The sequence below is a fragment of the Euphorbia lathyris genome, chromosome 8, assembly GCF_963576675.1.
Source record: "Euphorbia lathyris chromosome 8, ddEupLath1.1, whole genome shotgun sequence".
NCBI classification, from domain to species: domain Eukaryota; kingdom Viridiplantae; phylum Streptophyta; class Magnoliopsida; order Malpighiales; family Euphorbiaceae; genus Euphorbia; species Euphorbia lathyris.
The window spans coordinates 19,160,717-19,180,048 of record NC_088917.1 but is presented as its reverse complement, the minus strand read 5'-3'; the positions used below and the strand labels follow the sequence as shown (position 1 = coordinate 19,180,048).

Genomic DNA, 19,332 nt, shown 5'->3' with positions numbered 1-19,332 from the left:
TGGATGAAAAAATTAATCGATTTTGCCAAATATTTTTTTTTTTTTTTGCCAAATGATACAATTTTTGACATGTGATATATGTGACAATTGATTTAATTTTTTACCAAATAGATTTAATATGATATATAGATAAATAAAGAATTAATGAAATATTTTTTGTAAATATATTTTAAATATTTTTTACGTAAAATATTTTTTTATTAAATGGGCCATTATTTATTATTGGGTCAAATACAAGAATATCATAATTAAATACAAAATTACAATCAAGTCATATCACCAAACTTAATTCTTATTATGTCATTATTTTCTATATATTATAATTTTATACCATAATTTAAGAACTATAAACTCCAATTCATAAACCATAAAGTCTAGAAAATATATTATAGACTTTTAAATTATAAATACTAATCCTTAAAATATATTAAAAGCACTGATTTTACTATTTTGATATAATCCAAAATTATAACTTGACATAGTTGTAAATAGTTTTTCAAAGATGAATTTCTATGTAATTTTCCCTTTATTATATTCCATATAGGGCCCATGAATTATCAGGTCCGGTCCTGTCGGAAGACAATTTGATAAATAATTTCTCAAATTTATCCAATTTATTAACGTTATGAGTAAAATTGTACTACCTCCGTTTTATATTACATTGTTTTCTGAGAGATTGTTTTTTGTTTCATATTACATGTCATTTTATATGATCAGTATATGTTAAGTCATCTTTTTTTCTGCTATAAAACGTAAGTTTACCAAAATTAATTAGAATAATAAATTTATTATAGAATAAATAAATATTGGAATCAATAAATAAGGGGCAACAATGTCTTTTTTGTAATATCCTTAATTTTTATACAATTCTCCAGAAAGATATGTAATATGAAACGAATGGAGTATCATTTTAGATGTTAGGAGTAAAATTGTTTCTGCATATAAATGTTAGGGTATTGTTCTCCATAGATTAAATTAGTAATTACGTAGAGATTGGATAAGTTATTTTGACTTTGGCTCCATGGTTTATTAGAATATCAATCTATTTCACAGATTTGTAAATAAAAAGTGAAATCACAAATAAATAGCATGTGTGGTCACATGCGAATCACATGGGACACAAATTATGGTTAAATGTCGGTCCAACATTATAACAATATTATTATTTTTATATTATAAAGTTTCCCTTCCCTTTCTTTCTCACCAGATTCTCCACACCTAATGGAAAAAGGCCACCATCATTTCAATCCCTTTCATTTTAATTTATTATTATATTAACAAATAAAATAATATTTCTTCCCATAATAAATTAATAATATTATTCTTCATATACTATATAATATGTTGTCGTTTGTTTGTTAGAAAAAGAAGAAGTAACTGATGCGCCACGCTACCCAACCCTAAACGACATTGAGAGATTCCTAAATTTACATATTGGCACCTCGATTTATAAAATAATTTTTTTTTGAAGAAATTTATAAAATATTATTAGTCAACTTAATTGGTTTAAATTAACTTATTGATGATTTGAATTTATTTAAATCCGTTTATTGTTCTCTTGAACTATGATTTTTTTTTACAAACATAGATTACGGTTTTTTAAGACTAGGAGATAACTGAGGTTTTTGTACGTTGCTACAAAAATGATCTTTTTTTGTTGACACTTATAAAATGATTGTTGACAAGTTCAAAATGGAAAATTTTCAAAAATCGATGACTAATTCTTTAATCATGTTTGATAAAGAGTTTTTAGGATAAAATTAGAGATTTAGGTAGTTGTAAAGGTTTTGAGTAATTGATTTTTTTTCTAAAATTTAGAGGCTGGTAATATATTTGAGCAAAAAATATATTAATGCAGTTATTATTCTTGTAAGTTTTATCAAATAACTTTTTAATTTTTCAATTTAACACATAGTTAATTATAATTATATAAATTAATTTTCTAATTATAGAAAAATTAGTTATTATAGACATTAAAACCAGTCAGGTTCATGATGGAGAACTTCTACGGTGGACCGGATGCAACAGATCCAATTAATGAAAAAAGAGAATCATGCTATCTCATTGGGAGATGATTGGTGTAAGAAAAGAAAATGCACAATTATCATGTTTCTATAGACAAGGTCCAATGGACCGGGACCATCGGTAAAATTTCTTTTCATTATATATGTTTTTATTTCCATATAAAATCACATTTTTAACTTAAAAATGAGATTTTTTTTATAACCATTTTCAAGTTATAAAAAAAATAATTTTGAATTGTTAAAAATATAAATTTAAATAAAGATAAAATAAATAAGAATAAGGTATAAAAAAACTTCTTGTTATTAAGAATAATTGTTTTCTAACATTATAAATGATATATAATGGGAAACAACCTCAAGTTTTGCTTCATAATTTATAAAAGTATTGATTTCTTTTATATGTATCCTCGAATTTTAGACCAGACACCTCTAAAGTATAAGCATCTCCGATTCTGTCACGTCCGTGTCCCAAAATTTCAAACTTTTATAAGATGATATTAGATTATATAACATCTCGAATTCATTATTAAAAATGGATAATTCCATGAACCACACGAGGTAACATGCATGAATGACACCTAATGTGGTGATTTGGTCTGGAACTTTCTTAATAAAGAAAAAGAATGACATTTTTTGTGGAGGAGGGAGAGATCAAAGCTTCGAAATTTCATTTTTAAAAACATATAAGAGATGATAAAAAAAAAGAAGGGGGGATGCGAGAGAGTGGGGGATGGCTAGGGTAAACATGTAATTTTCCCCTCTCTTCATCCGTCGCTAGCGAGCTAAGTCTTCGTTGCTTATGTTTCTTGTGATAAATTCCGTTATTTGCCTCCACTTTCGAGTGATTTCAGGCAGTTTTCACTCAGGGGAAAACAGAATATTCTGCTCCGTTCTATGATTGTAAGTCACTTTTGAATAAATACGAATTCTTTGAGAGTAATTCTTTACCAACGACGCTTCTAAGGTCATCTCAGTGTCCCTACCAACTAGGTCTACGCATGTAAAGTTGAACCTAAAGGTAAACCAACCCGGTTTGTAATTTTGTTTTTACGTCATGATTTTCATCTATGATCTCGGATCTCGGATTTTGTTTAATATTATCATTCTAACATTCCTTCTTTGAGTTCTTCAATTTTGAAGTAATACAAACTATTTTGAGGATGGTGTGTAAAATGAACAGCAAATTAAGTTGTCTGTGTCTAATGAGTCGTCTTAAACTTTTGTGTTGGATTCATATGGTAAAAATGGTTCGTTTGGTAAAAATGTTGTTAATCAGATTTCTATGTGCATATTTCATGGATTTATAGTTTACTGGTCTTTTAGTATCAGGTTATACACTCTTTTAGAATTTTTCTGTCGAGAATTTATAGGAAGATGTGTTAGTTAGAACTACGTGGCTTTGATTCCCGATTTAAAGATTGCAAGATGACTCGGGATACGTAGGAAGCTTGATAGAATTATCGAGTCCAAGCCAAATAATTAGATAAACTTTGGGTAGTCCAAATAATTTTTATTTTATTACTGTTAGAAGTTCGTCATCCTCTTTACCGTTCATAACCGACGCCGTTTAGGGTCGGGTGTGACAGATTCTATACACATTGGTCATCAGAGAGATACACATCATTTGGTGTGAGTATGATCTCTACTTCACTAACAAGATGCAACTTCTTAGAAGGAGTAGGGCGTCTATAATGCTCAAATCGGCTTCCTAGGCACTCTATGGTTTTTCTTCATGTCATAATTTCTTTTTGGCCTTATCATGTAAGGAACTCAAATCAATTTGTGCGTTGTTGAAAGCACGAGAAGCATAGAATTCCATCGTGTAGCCCATGGTTGGGAAGAAGGCCCTTACGTATTGGGTAACCACTTCTAATTCTGTTGGACTTCTTAAGAGGAGATTCCCGTTTTCGTCACCAGAATCACCAGTCTATGAGATATTTAAAGAGGAAGAAAGTTTGAGAATTTCGCAAAAAAAATGAATAGAGAGATGAATCGCTGATCTTTATGGAATGAAATTATAAGAATTTACACTGAGAGAAATTGAAAGAAATAACAGTAAAACAATAATAAGTTGCAAAATGAAAAACTAACTTTGAAATTAGGGTAAATTTCTTTTTCCTTGTTCAAAATGTAAAAGTGGAGGTTGGTTTCACACTTTATCTCTTGAACCCTTCTACGTACGTTCAAGGAAAAATGTCTTATCCTTAATCAAGTAAGCCAACGACTATTGATTCTCATGCTGTAATTGCAACTGAGCTCAACCATTTGGGCTTGAGTATTTTTTTTGCAATTTCTACAACGTAGCAATGAGCACACATTAGGATTAGTTGCATTTTGATTTTTGTCCACTTTATCCGAAATAGTATCCTGAGACTTAAGATTTCAACGCTATGCTCATCATTTTTGGGGAGGCTCCCTTCCATTTTTGTCAAGTTTTAGACGGGAGTTCAAATTTACTTCCAAGCTTTCTGATCAAGGATGTAAGGTCTCTTAACCATATTTTTCTGGCAATTTTCCTTTAATTATATGTCACGTAGGGATATTTTTTCACACCCGACCCTAAACGACCTCAATTGGCATCAGTCGTGAAATAGAAAGATAATAATCAATACTTAGGACCTCAACATATATTTACCAGCTCTATTATATTACAATTGAAATACCAAAGTTCTAACCATAATTCTAATAATAAGCAACCAACTTCCAAATCTCGCCTAATCGATCGGTAACCTTCTCTATATCCTGTACTTTCTCACCTAAAAACATTAAAACATTTAAAAATGTGAGACAAAAATCTCAGTAAGAAATTATCAACTACAGGTTTTACTTGATTATGTTGATTTAAGACTCGATTTGGTTGATTTACATATATACATATATGTTTTTGGTTTCAATGTATATATATGTTGAATAAAATGAATTTGATGATTTCTTACGAATTGTTTTTGGATTGAGAAATCTGTTGCGGTTATTATTATTGTTATTATTTTGGATTGAAGTCCAAATATGATTTTGTGAGTTGTGATATTTTGAAAGATAAAATGGTTTTGTCCATCTAGGATTGCCCGGGGTATGAGTTGTAAATTGTAAGACCATACCTAATGGCGGTATGGCCAGAGTGCACGGTTGGTAGTCCTAACTGTTAGGCAAGGAACGAGATATAAATGAGATATCTCAATATTGTTATGATTGCATGATCTACACGGGTGGAATTTGAGGATGGATACAATATTATACCTTTTAGATGATTTTGGTTTACTACTTTGACTATATTATGAACTTAAGTTTTGAGTATATTTTATAAGGTTTGATGAGTATATTATAAAACACAACCGTTCAATTCGCCTCTAAATTCTGTCTAAGACGTTTCCCTCCAAACACTGCCAAAACTCAAAAACTCTTCGGTTAGGACTTAGACCTATACATAAGGATGTTATGGTTTTAATTTCGAGTGATTCGGATGGTCGAGTCTTCGTAAATCAAAGAAACGGTGGAGAAACGGTTCAGGGACGATAAGAGCCGATAAAGATGATAGAAACAGAAAAGAAAAGATAATGATATAGAAGATCATCATCCTCGAGAGTACTCTGCAAGTTTGGCCAAAATTCTTGGCAAATATCATGTTTGATCCTCAATCTTTGTATAATCTTTTAAAAATTATCCTAATTTTTAATTTACATATAAAACCATCAAATTAACTCCAAACTTTTTCTATAGCACCAAATAAAAATTACACATCTAATAATTATCATATATACTAATATCAACATATAAATTCTAGAAATTTAGTCACGGACGTGACATATTTCAAGTTATAAATTGACCATAGAAGGTTGTCGAGTAGGATGCATGCTCAATGCATCAAATGTTTAATCAAATTTGAGTTTTATATGGTTGACTTGATTTGTACTCTATTGATGAAAATACAAAGTAATTTTTTAAATAGTTTCAAATACAAATGAAGTTAATAATTTCAAATACAAATGAAGTTAATAACGTAATTTTAACAGAATTAGACGTTTATAACTTACTAATTTGGTCGTAAAGGGCTTAATGAGACAAAAAATAAATGATCAAAGACTTAATATATCCAAATAAAAAATTAAAGACTTAATGTACCAAAAACTGAAAGATCAGGGGCCTAATAATGCTTTTTGCCTTTAAATTTTAATAAAAAGCTTGATGCATTCAATTAAACAGGTGGGTTTAATGAAAAACGTGGGAAAATTAAGGTACCTGAGAATATTTTTCCCCTGATGAAACAAGACGTACGTCTCTCACTCTCCCTCAACCTTCAGAACCAGTAAATAAAAATTGCAGCTTTTTGGCTGCAACATCTACAGTATTATATTCTCTCTCTCTCCTGTTTCTTTTTATAGATTACTGTGAATCACTGCAATTTCCCTCTTTCTTCTGTTTTTCTCAAAACCCTAAATATTAATTCGTTTCTCTCTCGGTATTCTCGACAACCTCTTCCTTTTTTTTTAATTCAACTCCTGGAAACCCTAACCAATCCCCAAATCCGCCTCTTCACTCGCATTATTGAAATATTAGGTTGTTCAGTACGGCATTTCTCTTTCTTCTTCCACATTCGGTAGCTGCTCAGCTGTTTTAACTCGTTGAGCAACTCACTGATTCGTCTGCACACTGTCAATTTTCATTTGAGTGAAGTCAGAGGAATTGTGTTGTGGTGGACATTTGAGATTTTGAAGCTGTGGGTGTGAAGAGGGATGTGAAAATGGAGGGAGGCAAAGGGTTTTGTGAGACTGAGGAAAATGGAAGCTCCAGCGAGGGGTTGCCTCCAATTCCAAACCCTATTTCTGCTGGGTGTCGACAGTTTAATGTTTCTGTTTCCTGTAAGAAGACGCTGGTTCGGCATCAATCCCTTGTAAGTTCATATTCTGAAATTGATCTCAGTTTTGGGAATTTTTAGTCCTTTGTTCTATTTTTTTGCTATAATAGAGTAGAGTTCTTGTCATTAGATGATTGAAAAGTTTGGTAGTTTATGCAGCGAGATTGATTTATTAGCTTTCTTTTATTAGTTGATCTTTTTCTTGTATTCCTTTTTGCCATTTTCCTGTTTGGGTTATGTTGTCAAGATGGGGAAATGTAGAAGACCTGTACTTTTCTGGTTATCAGATGAAAAGACTATTCTACTTAGAGGTGGCAAAGCGACACAGGAACCACGACAAGATTATACTTCACCGATATTTAGTGTTAGTGTTGATCTTATAGGTAAACCTGAAAATGACACTAAAAATTTCGGGTTGTTTTCGTGTAGTGTTTGGGTTTTTGACACTAATCCGAAATTGGACACGAACACTACACTAACACGGAAATTGCCACCTCTAATTTTAAGATATTTCCATGCTCTTCATCTATTTCTCCTTCATCTACAAACAGTGCCTAAAATTCCGGTTGGGACTGGTTTAATTAATTGTTTATATTAGGGATTTATATATTTAATTTTTTTTATATATCAATCCCTATTTCTGTGAAGTTCTTTAAAAACCCCCTAAATTTTACCTAATCAACTCTAAACTGTAAAGTGTCCCCAAAGTATGGAAAAAAGAAAAAAACGGGTACTTATTTTTCGGTTATCCCATACATAACCCCGGTGTAGCCGCCTATCTGTATCTCCTGTGTATCCGATACTCGTACGGCAATATCTTAGAAGTATCGGTGCTTCATTGGTTCTTAATGATAGAACATATAGCATAAGCAGAGATTGTTTAGTGCGTTCATTGCCAACTTTTTAGGATGAGCTAGTATATCACACTCCTTGTTCTTAATTTTATTTTTCTATTTTGCTTTCTGATTTTCTATCTTACATAGATACGGAAATGGACATTGAAAAACGATATTTATAAGAAATATAGGAAACAGAAACATGATGGGGGAAACATGCAAATAATAAAAATATAAGGGTACATCTATAAATTTAATACATTAGGAAAAATTAATACAAGTCGCACAATAGAGGAAACAAAGGGATTTGTTTATTTATTTTGAAAGCTTGTAGAAGATGATCTAGAAAATATTGGGGATTTATTGAAGTCTGAACATGTGATCAGCATTGATCTACTTCTGAAAACACATTATGTCCTAGGAAACGAGTTTCCAAATTCTAAGGAAGGAGTTTTCAATTTTTTGGAATTACGAAAAGGCGACCTGAAATGTTCCATACAAGTTTCTGAGAGTTTCGGTTTCAGAAAATTACACCCATGACCCCTCAACTCCGGCTTACTTTCTTTTATGGCCCCTTAACTTTGCCCTTTACTAACATAAAACTCCCTTAACCTTTAACCACTACAATAATTACAATAATAGGTAACCCTCCATTGCAGAGCTGATGGAAATGATATTCTAAGCAACTTTAATTTTTGAACTTTTTGGTTTTGAGGTCGTTTAAGTGTTGTTTGGTTAAGAGAGAGAAAGTGGATGTTTAGAGAGACAGTGGCTATTTGAGAAGACCCTAAAAAGGTGATTTGGAAAATCGAAATCATTGGTTCCATGGAAAATGTGGTTCTAAACAACTTTAATGCTTGACTTTTCCATTTTGAGGTTGTCATTTATCATTTTGAGGTTGTTTACTTTCATAAGAGACTTTTACGTCCGGTTTTGTAGTGTATGGGCCATAAATAAAGGCTGGCCAAAGTTGTCGGGCCATGGGTATAATTTACCCCATTTCTGTGGCTGCTTCTACTCACATAATCTGTTCTTTTGGTCTCAGGACCGGGTTAATTCTCTCATTTCTCAATTCACTTGCCTGATTTTGGGTGCATATAAGTTGTCATTATTGTATGGCTTCTGTTTATATTTAGTTGCTTTTGTGCTGGTTTTGACAAGAAATTTTGCAGGTGAAGACAAGGGCATCAGATATACCTGTTGAACCTGTGCTCGGGTTAGAAAATCACAACGCTGATTTCCTTCCAATTGTCCGTTCTGGAGCATGGGCTGATGTTGGCGTTCGCTCAAGCATGGAAGATGTGTATATATGCATTGACAATTTTGTTAGTGCTTATGGCCTCAATAGTGTGGCCGATGAGCCCAATGCCTTCTATGGGGTACTTTTCTTTCCTTATACTCAATTGATAGAGAAAACCCGACTGACATGACACAATTATCTTTTCTCTTGTATTTATATCACATATAATCATATGTACATAACATAACACGATTGAACAACAATTGTGTTCAGATCATTTGCAACTGAACAATCATCGTTTTTGTTGATGTTCAGGTGTTCGATGGGCACGGAGGAAAACATGCTGCTGATTTTGCATGCTACCATTTGCCGAAGTTCATTGTGAAAGATGTAGACTTCCCACGAGATATCGAGAGGGCTGTTGCATCCGCGTTTCTACAGACTGACAATGCTTTTGCAGAGGCTTGCTCCCTCGATGCAGCCCTTGCTTCAGGAACCACTGCACTGGCGGCTCTTGTTATTGGGAGGTTAGCCTTCATTACACCCATGAATTATCGTAGATATTATTTTGCTAAACTTTTCTAGGATGATTTGATCATTGGTGATCTTTCTCTCCTGGATTTTCTGGTTTCGCCTTTTCGATTCCTGTCTTCATAGTTTCACAGGTGTAAAAGTTTGTTTATTGTGTCTATAGTATAGTTGATGATCATAATCGCCTAATGCTACCTTGCGTGTATTATACTGGTCTAATTCGGAGCAGAGAATCCCGATAAGGACAATGATTCACCCAATTTGGTTGCAATTCCACGAGAAAACCTCTGTTTCGCACATTTCTTTAGAATCTGCCAATATGTGATTGACTAAGGATTACAAAAGCATCTTAGTGTAGACTGTAGACTTGAGGTTTATTTCTAAGTCAATCATCTATAGCTATGCAGAGAGATTTTGTAGGACACTTAATGCAATCCCTGAAAGCTAGTCCGTTGTCTAATATTGTTGACGGTGTTAAGCTGTTTAGTTTCTGATGGCAGGTTACTGGTGGTGGCAAATGCTGGAGACTGTCGAGCAGTGCTGTGTCGCCGCGGCAAAGCAGTAGAAATGTCCAGAGATCACAAACCAATGTGCAGCAAAGAGAGAAAACGGATCGAGGCATCTGGAGGACATGTCTCTGATGGGTACTTAAATGGCCTACTTAACGTGGCTCGTGCTATAGGAGACTGGCACATGGAAGGAATGAAAGATACAGATGGTGGACCACTTAGCGCCGAACCAGAGTTCATGACTAAAAAACTGACAGAGGAAGATGAGTTTCTCATCATAGGTTGTGATGGGATATGGGATGTGTTTCGGAGCCAAAATGCTGTGGATTTTGCCAGGCGGAGGCTTCAGGAGCACAACGACCCAGTCATCTGCAGCAAAGATCTCATAAACGAAGCTTTGAAGAGGAAGAGCAGCGATAATTTAGCAGCTGTTGTGGTTTGCTTTAGATCAGAGCCGCCTCCTAACTTAGTTGCCCCGCGCTCGAGGGTCCAGAGAAGCTTCTCTGCTGAGGGTTTAAAGGAGTTGCAAAGCTTCTTGGATAGCTTGGCCACATGAGATGATAATGAAAACGCTTCATTTTTTTGTCGTTTTTGTTCTCTAAATCTTAAACTCTTTAGGTGTTAGTTTAGTTATTGAGAGAATTGAGTTTAACTGTAACATATGCGGTAGCATAATCTGTTGCTTTGTTAGAAGTTTAGTTTGTTAGTCTTTTATACTTGCAGATCAGTTGCTGCCTGATTTCGAGATCAAGAGCTTTCTTCTCGGGTTGCATCGGATCGATAACAATTGTTTTCTTTTCGAGGTTAGGGAGATTTAGTGTGCAACTGCTTTGCTTTTTTAAATCTTAATTTCTTTTTTAATTTCTAGTCATTTTTAATTAAATTACATTTCTCTCGTATTATTTATTTGTGCAATTTGTATATATTTGTCAAACAAAAGATTAAAACAGCTTTTAAGCATTATGACTGAAGTATATGTTTGCTTATACTTCGTCCTATTATTGTTGGTTACATAACAGAAAATCAGTTCCGAAACAAAATTCGCTTGGGAGACGAAACTACATCGTATTCTATTGAATTTTTTACAACTTTTTTCTTTCCGTATTAATTATTTTTTTCTTTTTAACTACATGGTTTAGTAACGAACCGTGCACGTATGCTCTTTGTATATTTTACATTTTAGTTGCTTTCATGTCAAAAAGGTTTTATCTTTTCTGGAAGTTAAATACTTTGATAGAGAAAGCAAAAATGAAACTGAAAAGCATGCTGATCCCGACCAGTACTGTTGCAACTGCTCCAACAGATTCGTGATGAAACCCGAAATGAGTCCGGAGAAAATGTTGAACGGTTTCTCCCGTGTCTAATGTATCCTCTATGTCTCCATATTGTGAAGCAACCAATCCATACAATGACCAAGCCACAGGACATGCCCAGTAACACCATCTCCACCACACAGGGATTCTCTGTCATGTACAAAATGCAAGTTCAGCCTCCTCTCTTTTGGTTAAGAAGAAAGTAAATAGAGTTTAAGAACTAACCGTTTGCGGTACGACGAAACCCGAGAAAAGATTCCATAATGCATAGAAGGCAGTTGAAACTATTGCAGCAATGTTTTGGTTGGGTGTAACAGCAACCGTTACCATTCCATAGAAAGTGAAGTATAAGAAGGTGAAATACATGAAGAAAAGATACCAAAAGAACTTGCTTGCTGTCCATTCAAACCCGAGCATTGCGTATACTATGGTTCCGTACACTACTGTCTGAACGAAAATGTATGGAAGTTCAATAGTTACCTGTAGAGCGGATAAAATGAATCTGTAACTCTCTTATACCATGTTAGAATGAAGATAGTAATAATGAAGCAATTGATTTACCTGTCCGAAAGCGTATGGCATAGCAGAATACGTTCCAGCTGCTCTTTCTCTATAAAAAACCGTTCTCTCGACAGCCACAACTGGTTGCGCTGATGAAGAATTAAGAAATCCTAGAAAGAGAGCAGCAGCATACATGGAACCCATTGCATTGAAGATATCTTGTTCCCTGCTCCTGCAATTCACAGTTATCCAACTTAAGTTAGAGAAACAAAGCGGGAGAAGGTGGTTCCCGGTTTTGAGAAGGTTTTCGTTTTTCTCTATCTTATCAGTACCTTTTGGAGCCTAAACCCCAGAAAATTGTTCCTATCATCAAAGCTATAAATGTTGTGAACAAGAGTCTCACGGCCGAGTATGTTGGATTTCGCCAGTAGGAATGATGTTGTTTCCACAGGCAAGCAATACACTGGGTTGAGAACGGCTGCGAGTATGGAGTTGGGAAGTAGAGATCTTCTGAACCTTGTGGAGGTTGGGATAGTTCCTTTATCAAGGCTTTGTTTCTCCTGAATTTCGCCGTATGTAATGTTAACAACTGTAAATTAAGGCAAAATCGTTCTCATTTAAATGTTTGAGCTATTTTATTGACCTGTGTAGTTCTGAATTCTTGTATATGTCGGTGAAGTTGACGCCGAGAGATTCTTCTTGCGCTGCTGTTGTAATTTCCAGCATCCACGTTGCTGGATTATAGCCATCTTTAATCCTAGGAACTCCCTCAACTTCCTGCACAAAATTATGTAGTTCTTAATGTCAACATCTTAGGAATAAACAGAATTAGATTGAGAACTGCAGTCCCATGAACTTATTAGCTCCAAACCTCAAAATATTTTATCAGATGGCAGGCATGTTGTCCGATTGGACCAACGTAAATTTCCTGCCCTCCCCGTTTCAGCAAAAATAACTGCACCGTGAGTGTGAATGATTAGGATTTGTTTATATCAAAGAATCAAAAGGAAATGCAAAACATATTTTTAGTTTTTCTGAACAAGGACTTACCTCATCGAAAGCGTCAAAAATGTCAATGCTTGGCTGGTGTATTGTACATACAACAGTTCTTCCAGTATCTACAGTATTCCTCACCGTTCTCATAACTATGGCTGCTGCCCTGGCATCAAGGCCAGAGGTCGGCTCATCCATGAATATTATTGATGGGTTAGCAACTAACTCAACAGCAATTGTCAGCCTCTTTCTCTGTTCAACTGAAAGTCCGTTTACACCGGGAATTCCCACAATTGCTTCTTTTAAAGAGGTTAGTTCCACTAGCTCCATTACTTCCTCAACGAACATCTGAAAGCCATCAAATTTATTTCCTGTCAAAAATCTGATGAATAAAACAGCAGGTAAAAGAACTTCTTGCTTGGTTATTTTATATTCTTTTTTTCTGCCTTTTCGAATCCTTGTAATGTGCGGAAATTAGTTTCCGATGTCAAAGCTTAGCTGATTAATATTTACCTTTCTTGTACTAGAATTAACTTCAGAAGGTAATCGAAGCCATGAAGAAAAAAGCAATGATTCATAGACTGTAACATGAGGGGAGTGGATGTCAGTTTGCTCGCAGTATCCTGATATGCGAGCAAAAGTTTCTTGTTTCTTTGAATATCCAGATATTGTGATGTTTCCCTCAATGTAACCACCAGTTTTCCTTCCAGCCAAGACATCCATTAGGGTGGTTTTGCCAGCACCACTAGCACCCATTAGAGCTGTCAAGACTCCTGGCCGAAAAGAACCACTGACACCCTTCAGAAGTTCCAATCGGTCCTCAGTAATACCTTTACCTTTCATTTCCTGCAAGAACGATACAGATATTTTAACATTCTGCTCCTAAAACATTGCTTCTTCTTAAGTAAAGCACTGTGTACCTGTGGCATGTCTACTGCATATCTGATTTCGTCAAAAGTGAGAGATTGGGGATGAAATGGTAGAACCATTCCCCGCCTCCTCTCGTCATTCACATCACTGAATACTCTAGCAGATGGGATCCTTGATGAGGCATTCATGTGGCTCGAATTTCCTTTTTCTGCATTTTTAAGGATGGTTAATATTATAGTATTCAGTAATGTACAGCAGAGAAGAAAAAACAAAAAAAACACTAACATCTTGTGACCCACCCAAAAAGCTTTTCCTGCTTCCTGATAGTCCAGTTAACTCTCTAGTTTCCTTGGCATCTTTATCAGTCAAGACCTCTTCTGAAAGTATTGCTTGAGGATTCCCAAATGCTGCAATAAGTTCACTCATCAGAATATTGAAACAATGTGTCAGAACTGAAACTAGAAAGGGAAGTACTTACGATTGAGATACTTCAGTGCCAAAGTGAAAAGAAAATTGAATAGGAAGATATATCCTGTTAACGCTCCAATCGCAATCCAATACCAATATGCTTTAGGAAAAATTCCACGAGATTTCATGAAAGTAACACCCAGTGGCTCTGTTGAATTAGGAGGAGACTGCAGCAAAATGCAGTTAGTATCATCATATCGATTTCCTCAAACACCTGATTCAGATTTCAGAAAATGAAGCTTACGTGATTCCAACTATTCCCAAGAAATTCATTAACAGAGATACCATTCTGCACATACATCATGGGTGAGAACCAGTACCCCCATATCCACCATTTTTTCACATCATCTGGTGCAACACAAACCAATCGTTATCTGAGCTTCAGTTATATTACACTGAAGAAATGAAAATACATTTAGATAAAAAAAATCTAGTTCTCACCTCTTGATAGTACAAATCCACTCAGAACCAAAATAGTAAGTAGTGAAAATATGGCAATCGTGTTAGCTACAATCATATTTCTTCCTAGTGCTCCTATCAGTCGAAATAGTGAGGAGGCCATTTGATTAGTCATTAGGAGTATCAGGTAATGCTTGAAGAACCTGTCATCAAGAAACTTCAGAAAATCTGGAGCATTAACATACACATAATTGACTAAATTGAGAGCTTTCAGTTTCCCACCTTTCGATATTTGGGTCAAATCCTATAACATAATACGTCAGGATTACCCATACGGAGACTTCTATAAAGGTGATCGGAATCTTGAGAATCCATGTGGGGAAAGAATATGCCCATGAAGGATAAAAGAGAAGGTCTCTTTGCTTGTAGAAGACAGGCAGTCTAATGACAGTCATAGCAAGCTCTGAGAAGCCATTGAACATTATTGTCATGACTCCGAAGAAAAGGGCACCGAAGTAAACCCCACAATCATCTACAGTGTTTCGATGCATCTCCGTTCTCAGAAATATTGTCATTGTTACAAAGGCCATCATAATAAGCTGAAAATGAAAGCAGAACCAATTAAGCACGATCTCTCATACTTCTAGAATTTTACAAGTTTCTTAAATTGATAAAAACTGAAGTTATCATTCATGAGCACTACTTGTTGCTTCTCTCTCTCAGAAAAGAATAAGGAAGCTAAGAGAATTTCACTCACTTGGATCATGCTGAAAATGTAAGCAAATGAGTTTCTTTTCATGAGCAAAAATTCTCTTGCAACACAAGCTTTCAAGAGTTCTTTCTTGCTGACACCATATTTTTTAGTTGTTAGAGCAGCAGGATGTGCTCCGGACTTGTCAAACGGTGTAGCAAGTTCATCACCTAGTCTTCGTCCAACGTGGAATGATTGAAATGCTTCAGCAAATTCCTTCACAGAAACAAAGCTATAACCCTCATCTTTACGTGTCCAGTACTGTTCTTGATCTTTCTGTGATGTTACCTGTGACATTCAAACAAGAAATTTTTATTAGCAAGTTCAACACGTTTCATTAAATTAAGCTTATAGGATGATTGCATTTATCAAAAGAGTTACTTCTTGTAAGAAGTCAGCAACTCCTTTCCTCTCGGGACATCTGAAGCCCATGTATTCAAAGAACTCAAGCACATTTTCTCGCGGACCTTGATACACAATTTGCCCGTCCGAGAGAAGAATTATATCATCAAAAAGCTCATAAGTTTCTGGTGCTGGCTGGAGAAGGGATATAAGAGCTGTTCCATTGAGGATGTGAATAGTTTGTCTTAGCGAGTTCACAATTTGGAAAGTTGTTGAACTGTCCAAACCAGTTGATATCTCATCCATAAAAAGTGCTCTTGCTGGTCCAACAAGCATCTCACCTGAAGTGTGTAGACCAGAAGATAATAAGATACACATTGACATTTTGAAGATTTGGGATTTTCTATCAACAATGTGAATGTCTAAGTTAAATTAATCATAAGAAGTTTTCTTACCCGTCGTTACTCGTTTCTTTTGTCCACCAGAAATTCCTCGTATCATTTCATTGCCGACCATTGTGTCAGCACACGCTTCAAGTCCTAGAATCTGCATATTCGTATGCAGAACTGTTTAAGGCAGATATTTCACACTAGTACTTTCTGGAAACTCAGCTCTAAGGACTTCATTTTTGTACCTTGAGTGTATAATCAGTAGCTACATTTGCATCTTGCCCTTCCAGTGAATATGCCTATATGTCAATTTCAAGTATTTGAGCATATTTTCATTACAAAAAAAAAAAAGTTGAGGGTCAAAACGTAATTAAATTCAATGTTATTCTCATTGTTTCTGCCTTGCTTCAATTCTGTCCTTTTCAAGTAAATAGAGGATGTAACTACAAATAGATTTTTTGAGGAATCCCTTGAGAAAGCCTAAAATTAAATTGAGCAAAAGGTTCTAGCACCAGTGAAAATTGCATTAATTAAAACATTCTCTCCCAACTTTTGGAACAAATTTGTACCAAAAAAGAAGAAGAAGAAGAATCGTACGGTCTAGGAATAGGATATCAAATGTTGAGGCAACCTCACCTTCATGATGATATCAATATCAGAATCTGGCTTAATATTTGCTGCCTTCTCCCTTCTTGATAGTTCTTGCAACATCTCTGTATAAATTCCGATTTCAATGACTATTTTTAACACCTTTCAAAAATACTGTACTGAAGATCGAAAAATAATAGTATGTTACTAACCATAACGGGTTCCAACCCCTTGACATCTTGCAGAGAAAGCCAGAGTTTCTCTAACTGTCATTTCTCCTATATGAAGATCATGTTGACTAATATAAGCTGAACTTCTCTGTGGCACGAACTCTTCCATCCCATGTCCATTGTAGGTGATCCTTCCTGAACACTAAAATTTCACAAAGACCAGTTTTAGCAAGCTATACCTATTTTCAACAAAAACTACTTTGTTCCTGTAATCCCCTCTCCTTACTTTTAGATCTCTACTAAGTTTTCCAGCCAAAGCCAAAAGAAATGTGGTCTTGCCTGAGCTTGGGGGTCCTAAAAGCAATGTCATTCTGCAAAATTTGAGCTAAATCAGAAACTGAAATTAGATTTTTCCCCAATTTGATTAGTTAATCCATAACTTAATACTCACCTTTGCGGCTTGATGATGCCACTAATGTTATTAAGGATTCGCAATTGTTTCTTTCTACTGGGCAGAATGTGAAGATAATTCAAAAATCCCTTGAAGAAACAGGAAAGTATAATGGTAAGTAAATTTGAAAAGAAAACAGACTTTCAGATTTCAGAATCAGAAGGTGTATTACACGGTTATACCTCGAAAATATTGACGGAGAAGTTGAACAATGAAGGTAATGCTCTGCTTCCAACATAAGCTTCCGCTTCAACATTCAAATGTTCAAACCGAACTTCAATAGTAGGCACATGAATTCCAACTCTGTATCACATCACACAGACATATAATCAAACACAAAAACAGCAAAAGAGGAAGAAAAAACAAATTCAAATCTTATTTTCCTACTTGTCAATCCGATCCTTAAGTTTGAGCAGAAATTTCTCATTATCTTCCTCAGCAATCTTAACTAGCCTTTCGAGAAGATCTCTTCTCTCCATGAATCCGAGATTTTTGACATCAATCTCTTTGAAATGGCCTTCTTCTCCGGTGAGAATGCCTCTCCTGACACGTAAATAAGTAGGGAGTTTCTCCAAAGCAGCCCATTTGAGAGCTTCTTCATCATCATTTTCATGGAAAGAAGACTTGGAGAAAGCTTCTGTGGCGGTGCCAGTTCTCCATATGCTAAAACTGGAAATGCGTCCACTACTTAATCCGTCGCCATTTTCCATTTCACTGCTTGATTCTTTGTATCTTTCCAGTGTCTGGTTTTATGCGGTTCTAACCAACAGAACAGCTTTGCCTCAAATTCCCCTTCATATTTTATAGCCAGCTATTGGCATATTATATATACTTATAAACTTTGGTGCCAAACTATATATTATAATTAGAATAAAGTTTTGACATTTCATTTAAATATTTATTAAAGATAGTATCATGTATTTTTGAGATTACGTACAAATTTAGTAAAATCTGTTGTCTTTTTATATGTCTTCGACTCAATTTTTGATACGCTGATTAAAGTAGAATAAGTGGGTGTTTGGTTACCTACTTTTTACCTTCTGCTTACCTTTTTACTTTAAAATTCAGAGTTTTAGATGTTTGGTTAGACACCTCCTGTTTGTCTTTTTACAGCCGAAAAATAGTCTTTTTACAAAAGTATGGAATCTTTACTTTTTGGAAAAGTCGCATTTTCGAAAGGCAAACAACAAACATGAAAAGCAAACAACAAACAGGAATAGCAAACAACAAGTAACCAAACAGACCCTAACTATGCTACATGTCAAAATTGGATGGAAGACAAGTAAAAAGACATGAAATAAGTATTATTTTTTGATTTTCTTCCGTTTCCGAGAGGATGAATTTTAGCATTCATATACAAAACAGTTTAATCTTAAACATATGTTTACTAGACAGGGCAATTTCAAATTTTATTAATGGAATGAATATGAGTCGTTTTTCATTAACAAAAGATCTGAAATTTCAAGTTTTATTAAGTAACCGAAACGTTAAAGGTTGAAGGTGACCAAAACATGAAATTGAATAAGAAAAAAAATCATTATCTATTAATAAGATTTGAAATTATACTATTCGCATAAATATTAAACTTAAAATTATCTATTTAAGCGGTGCTTTCAGGTCCAAAAAAAAAAATTACATAAAATTACATTGTTTTATAAGTGTATATTAAATGTGTTTTTTTCCCATAATCATATAATTTGTACTTTATTCCTTCATTATTTTTTTTATATTAGATAGGAAAGAATGTTAGAGATTCTCAATGTTTGGTTTCGGTGTTATTGTTTACTGTTAACTTCTATATATGAGCTTATTTTCCGTATAAAATACAAACATTGTATATCTATTATATAACAAAAAGAACTAAAATGAAAAGCTAAACATCAATTAATCTTTCCTATCTTTATACATTGAGCTCATAATCTTTCAAATGATATATTAAATATGATGAATTATAACATATTGAACTATTAAGCTTGATTAAACACAAGCGACATATTATTTGCGTGTAAAACGATATATTTTGCACTTTAAAAACATATTTTTACAATTAATTAATTAATGTATAAAAGTCTATATTTGAATACATGAAAAATACACTTGATTGA

General features: G+C 34.4%; 2 protein-coding genes across 2 annotated transcripts; one reads left to right on the top strand and one right to left on the bottom strand.

Moving 5' to 3' along the window:
- The first annotated feature begins 6,267 nt into the window (after positions 1-6,267).
- On the top strand, positions 6,268-10,863 carry LOC136204216 (probable protein phosphatase 2C 22). The gene is made up of 4 exons (XM_065995427.1): positions 6,268-6,912; positions 8,885-9,091; positions 9,268-9,479; positions 9,984-10,863. Exons 1-4 carry the CDS (start codon positions 6,763-6,765, stop codon positions 10,546-10,548), a joined length of 1,134 nt encoding a protein of 377 aa, XP_065851499.1. The 5' UTR covers positions 6,268-6,762; the 3' UTR covers positions 10,549-10,863.
- A 164-nt stretch (positions 10,864-11,027) lies between these two features.
- LOC136204214 (pleiotropic drug resistance protein 1-like) lies at positions 11,028-18,007 on the bottom strand. Its single transcript, XM_065995425.1, has 24 exons — positions 17,615-18,007; positions 17,410-17,530; positions 17,228-17,316; positions 17,063-17,147; positions 16,819-16,978; positions 16,655-16,731; positions 16,264-16,317; positions 16,085-16,175; positions 15,669-15,970; positions 15,294-15,575; positions 14,819-15,135; positions 14,579-14,739; positions 14,382-14,485; positions 14,148-14,304; positions 13,969-14,076; positions 13,720-13,877; positions 13,313-13,645; positions 12,857-13,147; positions 12,678-12,761; positions 12,450-12,583; positions 12,139-12,366; positions 11,867-12,038; positions 11,531-11,785; positions 11,028-11,455 (listed from the first exon to the last, which is right to left on the bottom strand). The coding sequence occupies exons 1-24, from the start codon at positions 17,935-17,937 to the stop codon at positions 11,198-11,200; spliced, it is 4,344 nt and encodes a 1,447-aa protein (XP_065851497.1). The 5' UTR covers positions 17,938-18,007; the 3' UTR covers positions 11,028-11,197.
- Between the last annotated feature and the right edge of the window lie 1,325 nt (positions 18,008-19,332).